Raw genomic sequence first — 22,387 nt, 5'->3', positions numbered from 1 at the left:
AAGCATGGCAGACTGAGGCAAGACACTTCTCTCCAGAATGACCCTGACATTTGCACAGGTCAGCATAGAAATGCCCCTGAAGGGAGCATGAGGAGAAGAAACTGCCACCCAGTTTATAATCCAACTTGACATAATCAGAGAGTTTCAACTTCTAAAGGGCTCAATGCCACTCTTCGAAAGCATAAACATTTCTGTTAAAAACAAAAATCTTAAGCAGACGTTCAAATATTCTATGATTAAAATTGCCAGGTTCGTTTTACCATCTGCTAATGCAATCATGCAAAATTCTATGATTTTGTGTCAGTGAGTTAATTCTAGTTATTCCGAATGGAACTGTGGACTTGGGGGTTAAACAAAAACTAGGCTATATCTAATGAGATGGTCTAGGAATCAGCCATGCTTTGGGAACTATGCATGAACTCAACACATGCTTCTGCCAGATTTGATTTTGGCCAGTAATCTCCACAGTTAATATTTTTTAGTACTTTTCAAATATATTCCCTATTGTTTTTTGGTCCACCTTTCCCCCACTTAAAACTTAAATTCTGAAGTCAAGCTTATAATGAAAAATTACCACTTGATGTTGAATGGTTAAAATCCCCTCATACACAGGGAAGTTTTTGTGTGAGCGAAAGCTTACTAAACATACTGTGGTTATCATTATTTTTTCATTTCAGTTGGAGCCCCTAACATTCTTACTTTTTGGATCTGTTTGCTGGATAATTGTTATGCCAAGTCATAACTTCATTTAAAGAGCTAAGCTAGGACTAGCAGTGGGGGGAAGGAAAGAAGAAATCTTTTTTTGCCTTCTTGTCTATCAGCACTAATCCTCTGAAAAGTACCCTTTCAATCAAGGGATCCAAGAGAAGCTCAATTGCCTCAGCAAATGGAATACTGAAAGGTACAGTTAAAAAGGTTCCTACTGTGAGTGAAAAATGAAAATAATGGTGTGACCTATGGAGACACTGCAAACCTGGGAACACACAGGGCCTCTTGTCTGTATCAGGTCCGAGATATGCAGGCATCTCTGTCAAATTAAAAAGCCAAGGAAGTGGACGGCTTGGGCTTCCTGCTGGTGGGGACAAGAACTGGAAATATTTTATTGCAAAGTGACTGAGACCCTGTTAGAAGTTTAACACTTAGCAGGCAGGCAGCAACCGCTTAGAGAAAACAGAGCGAGATTTTCTCCATTGGGCTCCTCCAGTCTTGACAAGGGTGACAACTATATTTTTTAAATAGTGTGATGGATTCAAATGGCTCTGGAAAGTTTTATCTTAAAAATAAAATGGTGGAACTGTCCCCTGTGAAAAATGGCTGGGGAAATAAATACATTACCAGAATGGTATAGAAATGCATCAGAAACTGCCTATAGATTGCCCAAAGAAAACAGAACCAATTTTCTGAGAAGATTGAATAGAAATATTGAATGGACCCAGCTTCATTTAATACCCACAGAGTTCATGTGAAAATGTAATTAAGAAGACTGGGGATGGAGAACAAAAAAAGATAAGAGACACAAAATGGACCTTTACAGCTTCTTTGGAAGGTCACAGTCCACTTTTTATAGCATGATGTCAAGCACAAGGTGAAAGTGGGTTTTCAAAGACTTGGCTCTACTCCAAAGGTCTCTCTTTAATGTTGCTTGCAAAATTTATACTGAAGGCAGATTTATGAACATTGTTGGAGAACAGGTATTCCTCTTCTTGTTCATAGAGAAGAGGTTTATTATTTTGGTCCAGTTGCTAAGCAAAATTAAGTCTGAGTTTGGGCTGTAAATTTTCAACTGTATCTATATTAGCTTTATGTTTATTCTGAAATGGCGAGCCTTCTGATTTCAAATCTGAGAATGCCAGGGTCATATAAGATTTTTATCACCTCCGAGGTCTTGTCCAGGCCATATGGAAGTTTTACCTAGGCAATTCCAAAATAATATGGCTAATCATTATTTGATGAGAAAAACAGTGTATCAAGACTGAGAAGAGTCAAACTACCTGAGTTTCAAATTTGGCTTTTTCACTTACTAATGTTGACACCTTGGACAAGTCAGTCATCTCCCTGAGCCCCAGATACTCCATCTGTAAAATGAAGATAATAACAGTTCCTACTTCATAGGGATATGATAAAAATTAAATGAGATAATGCATGTAAAGTGTTTAGCACACCACTAACATACAGGAAGAAAAATCAACCCTTACCATCTTGCAGACAGTTAAGACAACATCCTAGAGCTTAGTGTTGTTAGACTGAGCATGCAATGGCTGTATTTCATTTCTTCATATCCTAACTTCTGCATTTTCCTTGCCCCTGTTTTTCTAGGCCCTCCCCAGCTTCTCCATATTTGTTAAGTAGTCTCCCCCTAATCAGCACAGAAGGTTCTGATCAATACCAAATCTTTTTAAAGAATTACCTGCTTTATTCTGCATCTTTACGCATTAAGTATTTCTCCACCTGAGTTTGAGTATTAATGCCCCACAGATCTTAATAGACAGAAGAAGAAAGAATGGTACAAAGAGAGGAAATGAACTAGCAGAGGAGCTGGAGAACAGAGACAAAGCAAAGAAAGACACAGAAAGACTTGTGAGAGCTGGTGAACTCAGTTGGTGATTCAGCTTGTCTTAGCTACAGAACGTTTTCCCCCAACGTGTTCCAACTGGAGCATTGGTCCCCTGAGATGACTAGCAAACAGTTTATTAATCAAAGAGAGTTTGTCCAAAATATTCCACACCACACTTTCCTCTAGGAGAGTCTCAATGCGTGTTAGTACAATAAAGATGCCAAGAAGTACTGCAGTAAAAAAACAAAAACAGAAACAAAAACCACACACACACACACACACACACAAAAACCATTTTACTTTGTTTCATCTCATAAGACTGATCAATACTTAACACTAATCAATAACATTTTTGGGAAACATTTCACTACCATTATTTTACAACTGGGTTGCAGGAATACCCATAAATAAAGAACAAATTTTGGAGAATTAATGAACCAAAACTGATGGGCAGAAAAGTGGGACTAACATTTAGTGAGTGCCTATTATGTGTGCCAGAAATTGTACTGTTTTAAAAATATTTGCTCATTCCCAGTAGGTTAACGTAATGGTTTTTAAGTGGTAGGGTTGATAAAAGTGCTTTATGAAAGAACATCTTGGCACATATTAGTTTTCCTTACGTGGGGACACAATAGCTCTTTAAAAATGGAAAGATCTTGAGAACTCACGTAGCCCGTATCTATGCTTAAGAGTGTTGCTTTTGCATGCACTGAGAAATTGCAGATTTTGGAGTCTATCCTCAGTTCCCTGGAAGGTAGCATGAGACAAAGACCTGTGAACTAGTCCTGGTACTGCCACTTACTGGATATGTAACCTTGAGTAGCATACTTTTCTGAACCTAGGTCAATACTAGAAAAAATAATATCTAATTTAAGGGTTTTTGAGGATTATAGTTATAAGCCACAATTTTACATAACTGATACTTCAAATAATTCAAATTTCTTACTCTAAATTTTATATTCCTGTATTCATTGATCAAAATGTTTTTCTCTTGCACCTAAAACTATAACAGTTCCCATGGACACAAAATATGTGTACAATTTGTATCTTAACACCTGCTAATTGTTATTTAAAATACTACTGTATTGAGTGTGTGTGTGTGTGTGTGTGTGTGTGTGTGTGTCTGGAGTTCAGTGACATGATCACAGTTCACTGCAGCCTCGACTTCCTGGTCTCAAGCGATCCTCCCACCTCAGCCCCACCAAGTAGCTGAAACTACAAGCATGCGCCACTATGCCCATATGTCCACTATTTGTATTTTTTGTAGAGACAGAATTTTGCCATATTGCCCAGGCTGGTCTCAAATTCCTGGGCTCAAGTGATCTGCTTGCCTTGGCCTCCCAAAGTGCTGGGATTACAGGCGACCGCACAAACCATTTTATTCTTTCTTTATATTCCCCAAGGCATCTGTCTTAGCATAGTGCTGGGTACATAGTAATACCATAGTAGTTACTTTGTGAAATGAATGAATGGAAAAATTAATGGCAAATTGCACTAAAATTGTACTTATTTTACACAGCGTAATATAACAAATGTAACTTAATAATAGGATACTTTGTACTGGTAGAACAAGGCAGGATGGAGTCAGACTGAGACTTCTGAAATCTTGTGCTAAATTTTCCAAGCTTAACAAGTAGCCTATGCCTGTCACTCAACCTCAGCTTATGTGAATACCAGAAGATTCACTAACAAGACAGCCATGTTAGAGATAATCATTCTTTTATGACAGTGGGTCTGACTTCAGGACTTTTGCAAGAAACTTGAATTTCCCTTCAAATAAATGGAATGTAAATATGCTTGGTTTACTCCGACTCATATTTTAATTCTGTTTAATGTTTTTCCACCCTCATGCAACAAAAAGTAAAAAAGCTACCTCTTTTCATTTTCTGAAAGGTCTATATACCATTAAGAGTGAAGCCTTGAGAGGTGAAACTGATATCACGAAGGAGGAAATACAGAACAATAACAGCTATTCATTTTATGAAGGGTAACAGAACTTCATTTTATTAGGTTGGTGCAAAGGTAATTACTTTTAGTGGCAAAAACTGCAATTACCTTTGTACGAACCTAATAGCTCTACGTGTAGGCAGACACAAAAACAACAGTCATAAGACATGTGATTTCTCTTCATTTCTTGTACACATTTACCCACATTGACAGTGAGACTGAATTGTGGGAAAGATATGTTTTTATACTTAAATGAATAAACATTGGACAAAATGCGTTCAAGATTTAAAACTGTTGTTCATTGTATAGGGGGTATATTTTTAGGTGGAGTTCATAGAAATGGAAGTGACCTGTATTCAGGTCAGCTGGGAGCTCTGCCAGTCACTCATCCCAACTTCCTGCCTCTTTCTACTCTCCCTTTTTAGCCTCTTTCTGTGTCTTTTCCCCACTACATCTACATGACACTCAAACCTGTAGTGAAGCATTTACCACTACAGTATTTACTGCACTTTCATGATTTGAAAATCGAATGGCAGATTTCTGATATACTCAACATATCTAAATATTCTCTGAATCTTATCAGAAATTATAAAAAGGGGTGTCTCTGTCAGTTTGAGTTTCTATAACAAAGTAACATAGACTGAATGACTTGTCTACAATAGATATTTTTGTCTCATTGTCCTGGGTGTGGGAAGTTCCAGATCAGGGTACCAGCACGGTAGAGTTGTGGCGAAAACCCTCTTCTGGGTTGCAGGCTGCCAACTTACCGTATCCTCACATGGTGGAAGGGGCAAGGTAGCCCTCTCAATCCTCTTTCATGAGGTCACTAATCTCCCAGAGCCCTACTTCCTAATGTCGTCACCTTGGGGATTAGATTTCAGCAGAGGAATTTGCGGGGGACACAAGCATTCAGTCCATAACCGGGGAGATGTGTAAAATAAACTTAGTAAGAATGATCTGTTGCAGGAATGGAATTCTGCTGTTGAGAAGCTGAAGAGTGGGGCACTGAGAATTCTGCTGTCAAAGGACTACGCGGAGAAAGAACACCTCCAGCTCTCTCACCAGAAACTGAGTCAGCTTCAAGAAGAATTTGGTCAACTCATGGTGGAAAGGAATACCTGGTTAAAGAAGGCAAATGAATTTTTTAACAGTGCTAACAAGGTCAGTGTGAGATCAAGTTGATAATTTTCGGTAATCAGGGAGACCAGTAAAAGAACCATTACTTCAACCAGCTGGAGCACATCACAGAAGTCAAAACTCCATGTAAAATTTCAAAACTGATAGCAGCAAAGAAGAGTTTTTAACATATATTCCTATTATGGCCATTATTTGGTTCTCAAAACTAGAAGACTGTTTTCCCATGTAAAAGGTGACTTTAAAAACAGCAAACACACCTCATGAGGGTTTTTTGTTTTTTTGTTTGGTTTGGTTTGGTTTGGTTGTTGGATGGTGTTTGTTGTTGTTTTGAGAAAGGGCCCGGCTCTGTCACCCTGGCTGGAGTGTAGTGGCGTGATCATAGCTTACTGCAGCCTCGACCTCCCAGACTCCAGTGATTCTCCCATCTCAGCCTCCCACGTAGCTGGAATCACAGGCACATGCCACCATGCCTCACTTTTTTTTTTTGTAGAGACAGGGTCTCACTATGTTGTGCAGGCTGTCCTCAAACTCCTGGGCTCAAGTGATCCTCCTACCTCGGCCTCCCAAAGTGCTGAAATTATAAGTGTGAGCCACCATGCCTAGCCTCATGAGGGTTTTATCTTACAGCTGCCACTGGTCTGTTTGGGGGGGACACTTGTGCCCACATTATTGTGTTTCCCATGGAGGAAGAGAATTATCATAAATATATCAAGGTTTAAAAATACCTTAAAATTTTTACCGAAGGCCCTCCTTTTTTTCATCCTCTTTTATTTACCAAGTACAAAATATATGAATATTGCAATTCTTTTTGCACACAAGCCATAAGGCTAGAAACAGTGCCTCAGCCTGATTGTTCCACCTTGATCTTGCCATTTTAAGTCAGCCAGAGTGAAATCTGGCTGTGGACCATCTCCAGGTCTTCTTGAGTTGGAGAAGTGCTCTGCTTCTCCTCTCGGATTCACTGGACGTTCATTGCAGCAGCTGGTTCCTGCTAAGTGGCAGTGTTCACCTGTTCACATCACTTGAGTATGGCTCAGTATATGAGGCTGGGGATCTTATTTGAAATTTTTTTCTACCTTTTCCAATGTAATATACACCTTCAAATTGTGTTTTTGGAATTCTTTCATGCCTTAAATTTCACTGATGTTTTCAAAACAGACAATGTGGCAGGAAATGAAAGAGGAAACCCTAGAAGCTGGGTACGTTGTGATCTAAAATCGTATCATCAACACCCTGAATACAATGTCCTGTTGCATATCAAAATATTGACTTAATTTTGAACTTCTTTACTAACAAAAACTTTCTGAAAAAAAATACTAAAATTTCAAAACAGAAGTGCTAAATTGTGGTAAAATGTTAAAGAAAGATTTATTGTCAGATTATTTGTCATTTGGGATTTCTTTGTTTTAAGAGAGGAAACAGACATACCATATTACTGGAGCTATTGAACTAATTCGATGTTAAGTGCTAATTAAGTTTCTCCTCAGTAATTCTGTTTTTGAATAAGAGACTTTTAAATTTAAACTGCAGGTTCATTTTTCAAAATGAGTGGGTCATCTACAAGTCAGTTAATATTGTTTCTAAGGAAAACAGTTATCAAACATATTGCTATAAAACTGCTTCCAGTTCAAACCCTATAGTTTACAGCGTTGCAAAATGTACTTTCTCTCTTTCATTCCCATTCTCTTACTCTGGTTTTCTCTGCTCTCATTGTTTTGTACTTTGCTGTTATATCTTTCTGGGTTTTAACAGAGAAGGAATATTCCCTCCAAAAGTCTTTTTTTTTTTTTAAAAAAAAAAAAAAAAAAGAAGAAGAAGAAGAAGAGAGTGGTTACTTTCTCAGACTCATACAGTAATTCAGGTCAGACTGGAGAAGAGAATGTATGTTTCTTAATCACAAAGACTTTTGATTTCTAGATTCCCCATTTTATCATTTGAAAGCCATGGCATGCTAACTATACAAATTATAATAAGCTCCACTGGGATTTATCCATACTATAGCAGGTTCTAGAGCCAAGTGGTGCTCAGAATAGTGTCAGAATCCTTTCTCCCTTTTCAAAGCATCAAGGAAATAATTTCTGACTCCAAATCTAAGAACGCAATGTGAAAGATGATGGATATTTCTACCTCAGCAAAAATAGAAGCTGGAGTTTGGAATGTAGATGTTTAATCATGACTGTTGAATGAATTTTTTACTGTGTTATTAAGTAAAATAACTATATTATTTATACTATATAATTAAGTAAAATAAATGATGAAATTATGTAGTGTAAATCTACTTAAAGAAGAAAACTCTTCTCGTGGCTTATAAATGGTATTTTTTTAAAATTTATATTGTAAAACCTCCAAATTTTACAAAAATTTGACCACTTTACCCAATTCTTAGCGTGATACTTATAGCCCTAGTTTAAATAAAGAACTGAAGTTTTAAAATTAATATAATTTCAAAATCCCTTAAAATGTTTTTTTCTAGAATAAAATTCTGTTGACACTAGTGAAAAGGTATTCAGTTTATATAATCAATTATCTCCGAAACACTGAATTTTCCTTTTGAAAATTCACTTTGTTGTGCCTTGAGTGCACTGGGATTTCCTCATTGTGAACATTCCTGTTCTTAGATGAAGTCATGCTCTCAAGAACTGTGAGGGGTTTGAGATCTTACCCTCCGTTCCAGCTAACATGTTAACTTATCACAGTTTCATGGATGACTACAGAAGACACCTGACCTCTGGGTCAGAGGTGATTGATTATAGCAAAGCAGCAGCCAGAGTGTCAGCATACCACATCAATTCTCCCAGCTCCAGTTCCCCAGAGTGATGCAGACAGGCCCTGATGGATGTATGCACCTGCAGCAGGTGGGGTTCAGGAGAGGAACCCTAAGCTTGGAGAATCTGTAGTTTTACAGCAAATAGGAAGCAAGCCTGCTCTTTGTCTTGGAGGGCAACATCACCTCAATCCTGAAGGTTGCTAGTTTCAGACCCAACACTGAGAAATGGCCCAGATATAAAGGGGTCAGGGTCTTGTATTCTTGACCTACCTGTGAGATGTGTAGGAGCACAAGAGATCCATGAAGAACTTTCTCTCCCAGCACATGCGAATCTGGATGTTAGCACTGCAGGAATAGAAGATGAAGTCAGCACTTTACAAAAAGATACTTTCCTTGAAAATCAATTTCATTCTTGAAAAGTGGAATTATTTTTCAGCAAACAATTTCTTGTTCCAAATTCGTTGAAGCTAGGTCAATATACTTTTTCAATTTCTATGTCAAATACTAGTCAAATTTGTTAGTATCACACGCAATATATAAATGAGTGAGTGGGATAACTTGAATATCTGCTTGGTAAAAAGTGAAATACATGATTTTTTAAATATACTTTTTACTTTTTTGAATTTTGTTAAAATAAAGAGAATAAATATCCAATTTTATCTGCAGAATAGACTGTTAGTAATTTTCTCCTATCATATATATTTTTTCATCCAGATTTTTATCATATTTCTGGTTAAAATCATTGAGGAGTCCCTCTTCCCCCTTTTCCTTCATTTTCTTTCTTTCTGTTTTTTTCAGGGGGTGGGGACAGGGTTTCACTGTCACCAAGGCTGAAGTGCAGTGGCATGATCACAGCTCACTGTAGCCTTGACCTCCGGGGCTCAGGTAATCCTCCCACCTCAGCCTCCCAGGCAACTGGGTTGCCACCACACCAGCCTAATTTTTTGTATTTTTTGTATTTTTTGCCATGTTTCCCAGGCTTGTCTTGAGCTCCTGGGCTCAAAGGATGCACCCTGCTTGGCCTCCCAAAGTGCTGGGATTATAGGTGTGAGCTACCACACCCCACCTCTTTTCATTTTCATTCATTCCCCTCTCTAACAATTCTAGATAGGGATATTATTATTTACTAGAAATATTTCACAATAATTTATTTTATTATTTAAAGGGGAATTCATGAGAATAATTACCCTTCTCCTTAGATATTCACTTATTTAGTATATATTTATTGAGTCACTGCTATGTGTCAGGCATTGTTCTAAATGCTGGAAAATAAATAGCAGAGAACAAAACTTACAAAATTTGTGAAATTCAGTAAAATATAATCATCACTTAATTGCCCACATTGCCAACAGTTCCCCCACTGCCTTTGTCCAGTGGCTCCAGGAGTGCAATTGATTACCTTTAGTTCTACTAGGGTTTGGTGAGTACCCAAGGTTCAGGAATGTTTCTCACCCAGAGGAAGTGTCTGGTAGCCTTTGACTGGAGATACGAATGTTTGGACCTGGAATGAGCAGCAGGTGGCGATGTTGAGACGGCATTAGGAACATCACTACCTGCTGCTTGCTGTAAACCAACCACTGGATTCAAGTGGAGTGAGCCGTATAACTCAAGAATCTGAATACTTCCTATTCTTTTTAGAGTTTCCTAACGTGTTTGGTGAATGAACCTATTTGTTAAGTCACTTAGCAGAATATACAAGTAAGTATCAGTTGTTGACATTGACTAATAGCTGATTGGAGAAGAGTTCCTCTAATTATCAGATGTTGCTAAGACTTATGAGAACATGGCACGACATATGAATTTAGCACCTATTAGAATAACTCATCTCGATCCTCCAAATTATTCATCCTTCGGGATTATATATTATCTTATTTATTATACTTCCAGTGTGTTCACAGAAAACAAGCTATGGTTAATATTTATTGATCACCCCAAATGTAATTGTCATTGTTAAGGGAATGTAGTTTAAATCTGAGATAAATATATCATATGTTTCAAAAACAGAATGGGGTGAGCCTGTTTTTACAGGACTGCTGCAATTGAACCCAAAACTGTGAAACATGACTGACTGGTCATAGTGTATCATGTCCTATGCCTTCCATTCCCAGGTGTGTGATTTCATTGAAGAAAGCAAGCAGAGGAAACTGAGGACAAATCCATTTTATGAACATGGTCTGATTTTTGGGTGGTCAGTCTGAAAGCAAAGATGAAGCAAAAGTTGGGGTGGCCAAAGAAACACACAAAAAGTAGTTTGAAATGTAACAATTGTCATAGCTTCCTTTGTTTCTGCCATAGCTATTGAAACATTAATGTCCTTTAAGAAGATGATATTGTTTTTCAAGATATTTACAGTGATGCACAGTAATGCTTGTAGCAACATCACTGTTTCAGATGCAAACAGAATAAATAAGCATGGAATTTGGTACGCTTTTTTTCCTATATATATATATGTGAGATATAAGTGATCTTACTGTTTTCAAAATAAACACATTTTAGGCCCAGCTGACGAAAACAATCAAAATGGTCCAGTTGTTGTATAGATTGAAATTTTTAAAAACCTGCCCAAGTAGAGTACCTAAAAATATTATCCAGAAGGAATTTATTGAGGTGATATAAACGAATTCAAGAAATAGGCTACATGTTATTAGGTATGAAGGAAAATGTTATTACTTTCAGTTTTATAATTCCTCAGCAGCCTGTCTTAAATTCCTCTTTTTCAGAACAACTCTCCTTTCTCTTAGAAATAACTAAAGCCTCTTATATTCCCTCCCTCTCTTCTTCCATATTTGCATTCAGCTAATATGTTGTGTTCCTATTCTTGCCATGCATCAGATGGGTACTTGAGCAAAAGCAATGAAAGATATAATCCCTGCTTTCCAGACATTCTCAGTCAAGTTTAGACAAGACGCAAGGGAACAGAAGTGTGCTGGGTTGTGGGAAAGCTATGATGGAGTAAGCCCAAAGCATTAGGGCACACAGAGCGGAGACCCTTAACCTGGCCCAGGGAAAAAGAGTCAAGGAAGGCTCCCCAGAGGAGGTGACCACTGAACTAAGTTTTTCTTCTTTCTTTCTTTCTTTCTTTCTTTCTTTCTTTCTTTCTTTCTTTCTTTCTTTCTTTCTTTCTTTCTTTCTTTCTTTTCTTTCTCTCTTTCTTTCTTTCTCTCTTTCTTTCTTTCTCTCTTTCTTTCTTTCTCTCTTTCTTTCTCTTTCTTTCTCTCTTTCTTTCTCTCTCTCTTTCTCTCTCTCTTTCTCTCTTTCTTTCTCTCTCTCTTTCTTTCTCTCTTTCTTTCTTTCTCTCTTTCTCTCTTTCTTTCTTTCTTTCTTTCTTTCTTTCTTTCTCTCTCTCTCTCTCTCTCTCTCTTTCTTTCTTTCTGTCTGTCTGTCTGTCTGTCTGTCTTTCTTTCTTTCTTGACGGAGTCTTGCTCTGTCACCTAGGCTGGAGTGCAGTGGCGCAATCTCGGCTCACTGCAACCTCTGCCTCTCGGGTTCACGCCATTCTCCTGCCTCAGCCTCCGAGTAGCTGGGACTACAGGCACCCACCCCCATGCCCGGCTAATTTTTGGTATTTTTAGTAGAGATGGGGTTTCACCGTGTTAGCCAGGATGGTTTCGATCTCCTGACCTCATGATCCACCTGCCTCAGCCTCCCAAAGTGTTGGGATTACAGCCGTGAGCCACTGTGCCCGGCCTGAAATAAGTTTTAAAGGATGGGGCAAGAAGGGTCAAGGAAGGGCTGGATGGTACAAAGTCATGCCATGTTTGGGGAACCTAAGATAATTCAATTTGCCAGGAGTATAGTATGTAAACCTAAAGTGATGAGAGACGAAGGTGGTAGAAGCAGGTGGGGAGATCAGGAAGGGTTTTGAATAGCATGCAAAGGAGTTTCTATTTTATGCTGAACGTGTCTTTAAATATGCAGAGATATTTAAGAATTGAAAAAGCCATGATGATGCAAACCTCACCACAAGAAGCAGATGATGTCTTAATTTACCTTCTTCCTGTACTCTCTCTGGGAGAACGATGACTGTTGGGTTTAGAAACCTTTGATTTTAGAGCTCAGAGGTCAGGCTATTTAAACCACAGCAAGCATTTGATAAGTATGGCTGTTATTAGCATACAATTATGAAAATGGAGATATCATAGAAAAATTATAGAAAAAGAAACACCTTTAACATCTTAAGTGTCTTATGAGGGCTCACAACTCAGTTCATATCTCATAGTCTGATAATCAAGCTGTTCAGTTTTATTGTCCTCACTCATGAATACCTTTCACATCTAAGCTGTCAATGAATTTCTAAGTTAAGAGTGTATTAATTGGTTTCTCTTCTATGTGCAATATCAGATTGTTGCATCTCTCTGTTGGCAGTAAACACATTCTGCTTAGTATTACAGTTATTTCTGGGTAGATTTCTTTGGCTAAATTAAAATTTCTTGAGGGTAAGAAACATGTTCTTTTCACTTTGTGTTCACCAGAACACCTAGAACACTGACTTCTAGTTAGTGGAGTTAGTTCTATATTTTTCTTCCTAATTCTCATACTAACTAGAGCAGACTAAGAGCGGTGAAATATTATAAACTCTAGAGTTTCAAGGCCAACTACATGAAATTGTTCATTGGAGATTATATTGATCCAAGGTACTTGGGACTTGACCATTTTGAAAGAAGATAACTTAATTACTTTAATATACAAGGAACACAAATTTTAAGCTTCATCTCTGCATCGTATCTGAGAAGGCAGGTCATGCTGTGTAAAGGGCTTGTCATCTACACACAGTGCCTCCTCTGAGACATCTCCAGGCAGCACTAATTGCTCATTTTGTATCATTTCCATAATATTTCTCTGTACGCCTTAGAGAGAGATTATGTCCTGATCTTTGTGTGTCACATATGTTCAAAAAACTGTTGTCGGATGAATGAATAAATGACTGGCCATGTGACAAATCAATTTACATTTTGAGCTTGAGTTTTCTCCTTTCTAAAATCAGTCTAATAATCCTTATCTACTTCAGAGAGTCTCATTCAATAATAAAAGTTCTTATAATTGGTGATAAATAGTACACAATTTTTTTGGATAGAGTTGGAGTGTAAAATAAATGGAATTGTAGGGTATTAAGTGAAAATTAGAAATGTTTGCTAGCATGACACTTTGCCAAAATAACAGTAGATTTTGGAGCCCGGATGCCTATGTATGAATCTGATCTTGGACATTTATTAGCTGTATGACCTTGGGCAGTCGCTTAACCTCCCTGTGCATCTGGCTTTTTTAACCTGTAAAATAGAAGTACTATTGGTACCTTATAAGGACATTGTGCTAAGTAAGTTAATACATGGCTGCAGCACAGGACTGCTAAGCACTCACTAAGTGCTAGCCATTATTTTGTCTTTATATCTCTCATGTGATGTAATGCTTTTGTTCATTTTCGCATTCCCAGCACATAGCTGAGTACATAGTCTGTAGATTTCAATGTTTTTTGATTAAGCAAAAAAATAAATGCTTAACACATTATAAATGGACATTTCCTGTATTAATATTTCCAAGATCATCTTAAAGTCATTTAGGTCAACTTAGAGAAAAGAAACCAGAAATTATAAATAGTGACTAGCTGCCTAAAGTGCTATTGAATGGGTCTAGTTGTATTCCTCAGAACAAAGATGGTCAATGCATAAACTTCCTCCATTCCTTGTTGATAAAATGCTTCAGATACATACCACTTTCAATCCCAAACCTCTTTTATTCCAGTGTTTTCTCAGCTTTCCGGATTATGAGACAAAAGCTTCCAGAGGTGCTAATGGCATTTAATACCTGTCATTAATACCATGAATTCACCCTGGAACAAGGAGGGAGCCCTGGGGTCCAGCAGCAACCGCCATTGACAGGCAAGGAATAAGCTGGAGCTGCAGCAAGGGACAGCAAATATTGGGAGCTTAAAAATCACATCACCCCTATACTCTGGCCTTCATGGCCTTTGAAAGCTTGGGCAGATGTGGGGAGGACCTGATAGGAATCAGTTCCCCAGAGTGGGAACCACCAGAAGTTCTCTTCAGGTGATGTATAGAAAAGGAAACTGAAGCTTTTGGTCTTTGTAACAGAACCTAAGGGAAATCCGAATCTCTACAGGTAATAGAATCTGGTGCTCTAATTAGAAGCACAAATTAGACTCAACTCAGCACTCAGCTGAGTTTTGTGTTTTTGGTAGTTACGAGCATTCCAACGAAACTCTCTCCAGCCACTAGACTCATGGAAGGAAATGTTCTAGGTTCTGCTGTTTTCTTTCTGTTGTTGTTCCTATTTAATGTTGACTCTCTTCAAATTGATTAGTCAAGAAGCAAACAACATTACTTATTAAACACCTTTGTGAAACAGCATGATAGAATTCTGCTAGATAACTCACGGCTCTTGTTTGATTTCATCTTGTTGATATTTTTAAAAGAATGAAACGTGCCATGTCCTGATACTATCTCTATTTGATTTGGTGCAGGCTGCCTTGGGTCCTGTACTAAACAAGTGAAAAAGGAAAGGTCTTTATTGGTTTTGTGAAGAACAAACACCAAGCAACTCCTTAGTCTTTTCCAAAACAAGGCCAAAAAGACCTGATTCATCTTCTTATCTGCCTAAAAACTGAATAGTACATATAAAATGGTCAAGAAGAGCTAGGAACCAGAGGGATAAAATATTATCCTTGTCCTATATCCTTTCTTCCCAATCCAGTCGTAGTAGCTTTATTTGACTTGCACATATAAGGTTTGAAGAAAGAGAGATATGTGAAGGAAAAAAGACTAAAGGGAAAACACTACTTCCAAAGGAGTTTATATGGGGGTCACAGTGTTCTTAATGCCAGAAATAATATGTTCTGTACTGTGTGTGCGGCAAAGGGAGTCTTTCCAGGCTGAATCCAGTATATCAGGTTCTTTATGGATATGGTAAATAGAAAAGCGCTCAGTTCTATTTTGAGGGTAGATTAAGTGAGAGCAATGATACTTAGCTCATTTCTGGAACTGGCACATGGAACTGGCAAATTCTGCATGGGAATAAGAGAGATGAACTTTGTGTATAATTCAGACAATCACAGACAGTATATTCTCCCTGAAAGTAGCTTCCTGTTAAAGTCCAGAAATTTAACTCTTATTTCTGTGTCTACAGATTATTCCTATTAGGGTTTGCTTAGGATTGAGGTCAGTATCGGGCCCATCGTACCAATAGGTATTCTACATATGTATTTGTTGAGCTAATGAAGGAATAAAATCACTTACTTCCTTTCTACTGCTGTAGCTCTATTAAGTGTGATACATAGAACAATTTATAGTAAATATTTTCCTTACACATTTGAGAAAAAGCTCTGGAAGATAATTTGACTATTTTGATTCTCATTATGGGCTATCTTTGTCCTTGATATATCATTCCCTACTTCTAGTGAATGCTTAGTCTTTCAATTTATTTCCCATTTATTAGGAAGTAATACTTTTATTGTAACATTCAGAAGGGGGTGGAGTGATACCACACAAGCATTCAATGACCTTGTGGTTTTAGCATCTAATTCCAATAAAGATGAGACCAATGCCTGAGGATTTGAGAGTGGCAGATGTTCAGTGGGGCCACAGAGGAAAAGCCCGTGTGGGATGAATGACAGGCACCAGGTGGCCATGCACTTCTCAGTGACTTTTTAAAGATGGGCTCAATCAATCAAGATTTAGAATAACAGCCAGTATTTTCCAAGTACCTACTACATGTTTGCCATGAAACCCACTTACTTTTCTATATTTTTCTTCCTAATTCTCAAAACAACAAACATGACATATATTAAGGTTATAGTGGCTTTATATTAGAAAATGGGGTTAAATGTGTAAGCAAGAAAAAGCACTTTGGAATTTTCTATTCTTTCTCCATTCACACTGAAAACTTGAGAATTATCTTAAGGGAAGGAAGGGGAGAAGGCTCTCACATTTACATACAGACTTGCCTTTTATTTCCTCCTTTAGTGTAGCTCAGGGGTTCTCAATTCTAAATGTGAATCCGAGTTACTATATGCACTAATTCACATATGTTAAACTTTAAGGGTGATTTAAGGGAGTTCAAGATGATTTTGACTATGCCAGATATTTGCTTCAGGCATTGACTTTAAAACTAACCCTCAGCCGGGCGTGGTGGCTCACGCCTGTAATCCCAGCACTTTGGGAGGCCAACACAGGCAGATCACAAGGTCAGGAGTTCAAGACCAGTCTGGCCAACATGATGAAACCTATCTCTACTAAAAATACAAAAATTAGCTGGGTGTGGTGGTGTGTGCCTATAATCCTAGCTACTCAGGAGGCTGAGGTAGGAGAATCACTTGAACCCAGGAGGCAGAGGTTGCAGTGAGCTGAGATCGCACCACTGCACGCCAGCCTGGTGACAGAGCGAGACTCTGTCTCAGAAAACAAAACAAAACAAAAAACCTAACCCTCAATTAACAACAAACCCTGCTTTATTCAAAATAGGCAATACAAATTTTAAAATGTATTTAAAATTTTCAGAAACAGTGGTTATTGGCAAATGATGTTTCAATGGGTTATGGAAGTATAGAGAAAGTCATTAAATCATCTTCTTTCCCTCCCTCCCTCCTTTCTTTCCTTTCTTTCTTTCTTTCTTCCTTCCTTCCTTCCTTCCTTCCTTCCTTCCTTCCTTCCTTCCTTCCTTCCTTGCTTGCTTGCTTGCTTGACAGACTTTCACTCTTGTTGCCCAGGCTGGAGTGCAGTGGTATGATCTCGGCTCACTGCAACCTCCACCTCCTGGGTTCTAATGATTCTCCTGCCTCAGCCTCCCGAGTTGCTGGGATTACAGGCATGTGCCACCACGCCTGGCTAATTTTTTTTTTTTTTGTAGAGACGAGGCTTCACCATGTCGGTCAGGCTGGTCTTGAACTCCTGACCTCAAGTGATCCACCTGCCTTGGCCTCCCAAAGTGCTGGGATTACAGGCGTGAGCCACCATGCCTGGCCAATCAACTTCTTTTCTAACATCAACATTTTGTTGCACTCGGCTCCATTGCCAACCTCAGGAAAGCAAAAGAATCAGATAAAGAAGAGTTCTTCAGGTTCAAAGTTTCTTCAATTAAATTCTCTTTCTTTTACAGTCCTATAGTGTAAGAGAAATCTCTCAACCTTTCTCTGTATCTTTTCTAACCTATAAGAAGGAAAAGCAGAGACATACTTACAAAAAGTAAGTTTTAAAATCCCTCCTTTTCCACCCAAAATTACAACTTTATCTGAAGTAGCCCTTCCTTCTTAAGCCTTCCGAGGTAATCTTTTGCCACATGGCACCACAGCCCAGGGTTTGAGAGCAGTGGTCTCAGAGTCAGGAAATGGGGTATAAATCCCAAATCCACTCCTTGGTAGGAGTGTCACTTTCTGCAATTTGCTTAACCTCTCTGAGACTCCATTTTCCCAGTCATATGTTGGGGATAATTTCTTACTTCCTCTTAGGACAGTTAAGGAGAGTCTGGAACTAAGCAGGCATTCAATATTCATTGACTGAATAAGAATTGTGCAACACACAGTATTGAAGCAAGCACGTAGTCTATTCTTATTAAAATATAGTTATATAACTATGTATATATTAAAATAGAGGTATAACTTCCTCTTCGCTGCTAAATAAGTGAGAATGATTTTGTTTTAAACATTCTAAATAAACAGAATTGCAGCATGGGAGACATGAGGACATTGGTGGGAAAATAGAATATCAGTACATAAATAGTAAGACACTGTTTGAGTGATTTCATTAATAAATTCAAATTTTGTCCAGTTCCAATTCTACCACTAGATCTCACCCCCGAGATGGCAGCAGGTGCAGGGGCATGAGTGCATTTGTGTACCTCCATGACCATAGCCTCTACAGTTGGTTTCGCCCGTGTTGCCCCAGCATCAGCTCAACCTTGCTTGCCTGGTCTCCTTTAGGTCTTAGTAGTACTGGACTCATGAGCCCACCTATTCTCATTTCTTCTGGTCTGGGATCCTTACCTAGGGTCTTCTGTGGGGTCTTCCTGCTCTACTGGTCAGCTCCTGGCAAGCTCACTGGCGTCCAACTCAGCAATCCAGGGAGGCTACACTTCAAGGCCCCTGCCTGACTGTTAGGACTATTTTCCAGATTGGTATGGAACATTCCCTAAGGTGGCTTCTTCCAGTAGTGCTAAAGGGCAATGTGGCAAGATCTCCCATGCCATTCAGATTTTCTTCAATGTACCATTTGTTCTCTAGGTCAAAATTATTCCTAGAGACATTATGTGAGATATCAGGAGACCTACAAAGACAACTGCACTCTGCTTTCTCTCTTTCTCCTCATCTTCCCACGATCTTCTTTCATTGCCTTTGTATCATACACTCCTCCATGTTAATACCAGCTAAGCCTTAATGGCCCAGTGGCTAACTCCTCTCTACTTTATGTTAATTCTATGAGCTTAATCCTGCATGCTGGGTTGTTGATCTGCTAATAAAGGACGAAAATAAAGGAATTTAAAAATCTTCTCTCAAGACAATATCTTGGTTTGCAAGGCTATGTTTTTTCTGCATAATCCTATTTATGCATGTCAGAAGCTAAATATTACCTTGGTCTTACTCTTTGCACAGCACCAGAACAGAATTCTAAACTCTTCTGAAGACAGATGGATGCATTGGATGGAGTAGGCTGAAGGTCTTATATCTGCAAAAGCAAGAGAAAAAAAGGACATTCATAATTTCTTGGATATTTTCCTACAGTGTTTCAAGAGCAAAGTGGAATTTACTGGGAAATTTCCTCTAAAGAATATTAGAGAAACATTCTTGCCATTAAAACCTGCATGATATATTTAAATAACTCATCTGTTATTTCTGTACAGTATAAAATGCACAAAATAAACCAGACTGACTCTCCAAATTCTATACAGTTATAACTCTGTGTTGTATAGATACATTCTCAATGTAAACTATTTTGGTGATTTTATGTTATTGACATTTATTTATGCTGAACTAAGCTATGATCAGTTTCCCTAAATGGAATCCTAAAAAACTATACAGCTGTTTTCCAACAATCTTCCAAGATTAAGATAGTTGTTTTTTGTTATAATGAAACTAATAAATTGTTTGGCCTGGTTTAATTGCTAGTGTTTCGTGTACACGTTGATGTAGATTTTAAACAAGAAAAGCAGAAAACGAAAGTATGTTTTCTTTGGCAGGCATTTGATGTACTTGGAAGAGTTGAAGCTTACCTTAAGCTCCTTAAATCAGAGGATTTAAGTCTGGCTGTTTTGGCAGCGAGGCATGAGGAATTACACAGAAAAATTAAAGACTGCACAGCTGATGCTTTGCAAAAGGGACAAACCTTAATCAGCCAAGTAGACTCCTGCAGGTGAGTAAAGTTGATTTCTTTCTCGGTGTAACAAGCTTTTTCACAGTTTCCACAACCTGCTAAAAAATAAGATGCATGATTGTCTTTTTCTGGTTCTGATGTTTTGCTGCATTATGATGTGGCTTAAAAGGATCTATTGAAGTTTGATCAACAGCTATTCTGAACACAGCCATTGCTCATCCAGAAGTGAGGCCATATTCTAAGCCTGGAGACTTACATATGCTAAAGCTTTCTTTTTACTCATTTCTGAGGAGGGGAAAGAGAATGGACAAAATAAGAAATGGAGCTTTAGTTCCCAAGGCTTTTCAAACCCTAGCATCTTTATGGAATAGCTCCCTCCCTTTGGTTCATGAGTCATGAGTCTATCCTGTCCTGTTTTTTTCTTACTGGAAGAAAATAAAATACCAGAATTTCCTTCCAGTTAGACCTTGGTGGCTCACCATGCAAAACCCTAAGTAAACAGTGACAATTGTTAATCCAACGGCATGGGCACCAGACTGCATGCTTTTGAACAGTGCTCTAGGTGGGCCTGTTTTATGAGCACATTTGGTGAATGCATCAGTGTTGAGCTTAGTGGGTATGAATAGAGAGAAAGACCTTGAGAAAGAGAGAGAGAATGCAGTAGGAAAGTATGGGAAAGACCAGGGATTGGAAGACAAAGAGGAAATGACGGAGCAGATAGTGGAATGCGTATTGACCAGAAAGAAATGAAAGCAGGGCTTACATTTTTGACAGAGACAAAAAAAAATATTATAAATGGGTTAAACTCACTTTTTCACCTTCCATGTCTGCAAATCTCCTTGAAACTCAAAGACATTCAGTTTGAAGAACCATGAAATAGGTGAAATGTGATAAAAATCATTTTATTTCGGTTTAAATCCTTGTTCTGTTCTATTTTAGACGTATTTAAAGGTGTTGATTTGGTAACTTTGGGTTTGGGGAACATTCTTTCCAGAAGACAGTCTGAATCTGGACAGAGGTATTTAACCCAGCGTTTGTGATATTTGCTATAGGACCATGCACGACTAAGATTAGAAACAATCCAAGGTCTTCCAATAAAAGCCAAAAAGTTGAGGCTATGAAGACAAGGGATTCTCCCCTTTGAAAAATGAATAGCTGTGTTTTTTACTAAGTTTCTTTACTTTAGCTCCAAGCCATGCAGTAGGTAATAGGGGTGTCCACTAGGCTTCAGGAGTTTCAAGGTGTTCCCTCCCATCCAGGCACAAAATATGGATACTGGAACTCCTCCTTCTGCTCTTTTCCAGCTTTTCCAGAATGTATAAATGTCTTGAACAATACAGAAAACGTCCTATGGGGTGGAAGAGACATTTATTGTGCCTAGACTCGGGGTACATGTTGGACATTGATTTGAGTCATATGATGACTGAATTAAGCGGTGAGGTTTCCAGTTATAATTTTAAAATGGTCCAATCTCAGTTTAACAAATGGGTCTCAAAGCATGGACAGATGTTATTTCTCTGGTCAGGCTACTCTTTGCTTGTGACACGTTCCCTGGCTGTGGAAAGGTTCCTCTCACGCATGGGGAGATCACAATGTAGCTGAAGACCTCTGCCCAAATCTCTGGAGTTCTGTTTGTGGGTTACTCCTTCCTGTCTGGTACCCTGCCCACAAATTTGAGATGCCTTGACTCAAAGCCTGATTCCTGTCTTCTCAACTCAGCAAGAACTCTGGGCTCTGCTTAGGTTCCACCTCTCTGAGCTTTGATCTAAAAATTACCTTCCAGGCAGTAAACTAGTGCAATCATAAGGCTCATCTCATGTATTTTCCTTCTCCAACTGATCACTGCCCTGTGCTACTAATTGTTCAGTGTCTGAAAACCATTGTTCCTGTACTTGTTTTTCTAGTTGGTTAAGATATGAAGGTAAATCCAGTCCCTGCCTCTTGACCAGAAACGGAAGTTCCCGATTCAGTTTTGATGCTTGACTCCTGGAGTTAGAAAAGTAGTCACAACTTTTTACTGCTGAATTTTATCCTGTTTGCTCTAATCAGTAATTCTTGTTTTCAAAACTTACATATAAGAGGAAAGCTGCTTTTATTTTATATACATTCTATGTTTGAGGTTTTACTGACTATTTTTAGCCATCATTTTGTAATGGCTGATATGTTTACTTGCTTCTTTATGTGCCAAGAGTGGTGCTGTCTCATTCAACTACAAAAAACAAACAAACAAACAAACAAAAAACTCTATGAAATAGACATCTTCATTTCATAAACAGGAAACTGAGATTGAGAGAAGTTCAGTTGAAATGTCATGGCATTGTTTTTGACACTCCACATGTATGAAATTAAACTCCCTTGACATTAGTCTTAGTTTCCTTATCCATACCAGTTTTCTTTTTACCTCTTTTGCTCTTTTTGGTCTTAATTTTAACATAATTATCATTTTTCAAAGAGACAGCTACAATCCTGTTTTTCGTGATGCAGACTGGTTTCAATAGAAGAAGAAATAATTAGGTACCATTTCAAAAAGCTTGAATTAATGCTTAGGTAAGTGAGTTTAAGAAAATCTTTAGCAATATGGTTTCTGTCAACATTGTAGTTCCAAAGCATTTGGTTTCCTTGAGATTTTATAATATTTTATAAATCAATACTATCTTCATTTCACAG

At 38.2% G+C, this 22,387-nt stretch overlaps 1 protein-coding gene and 1 long non-coding RNA gene across 12 annotated transcripts in view; one reads left to right on the top strand and one right to left on the bottom strand.

Annotated features, from left to right (window-relative positions):
• Positions 1-20,904, bottom strand: part of LOC114671364 (uncharacterized) — a 101,018-nt gene extending 80,114 nt beyond the window's left edge. The window contains exons 1-2 of the long non-coding RNA XR_013402061.1: positions 18,981-20,904; positions 8,676-8,750 (exon numbers count right to left, since the gene is read on the bottom strand). This is a non-coding gene — a long non-coding RNA (uncharacterized LOC114671364). The remainder of the gene's footprint in view (positions 1-8,675; positions 8,751-18,980) is intronic.
• The window catches only part of CCDC141 (coiled-coil domain containing 141), a 247,151-nt gene that overhangs the window by 119,926 nt on the left and 104,838 nt on the right, over positions 1-22,387 (top strand). For all 11 annotated transcript variants that reach the window (XM_077957279.1, XM_077957276.1, XM_028830891.2 and 8 more), the window contains 2 exons: positions 5,468-5,662; positions 19,587-19,759. In XM_077957279.1, coding sequence (XP_077813405.1) covers positions 5,468-5,662; positions 19,587-19,759 — 368 coding nt within the window. The remainder of the gene's footprint in view (positions 1-5,467; positions 5,663-19,586; positions 19,760-22,387) is intronic.

This window comes from Macaca mulatta, chromosome 12, assembly GCF_049350105.2.
Source record: "Macaca mulatta isolate MMU2019108-1 chromosome 12, T2T-MMU8v2.0, whole genome shotgun sequence".
NCBI classification, from domain to species: domain Eukaryota; kingdom Metazoa; phylum Chordata; class Mammalia; order Primates; family Cercopithecidae; genus Macaca; species Macaca mulatta.
Note: the sequence above shows the minus strand (reverse complement) of the source record. Positions and strands in the feature narration are given on the sequence as shown.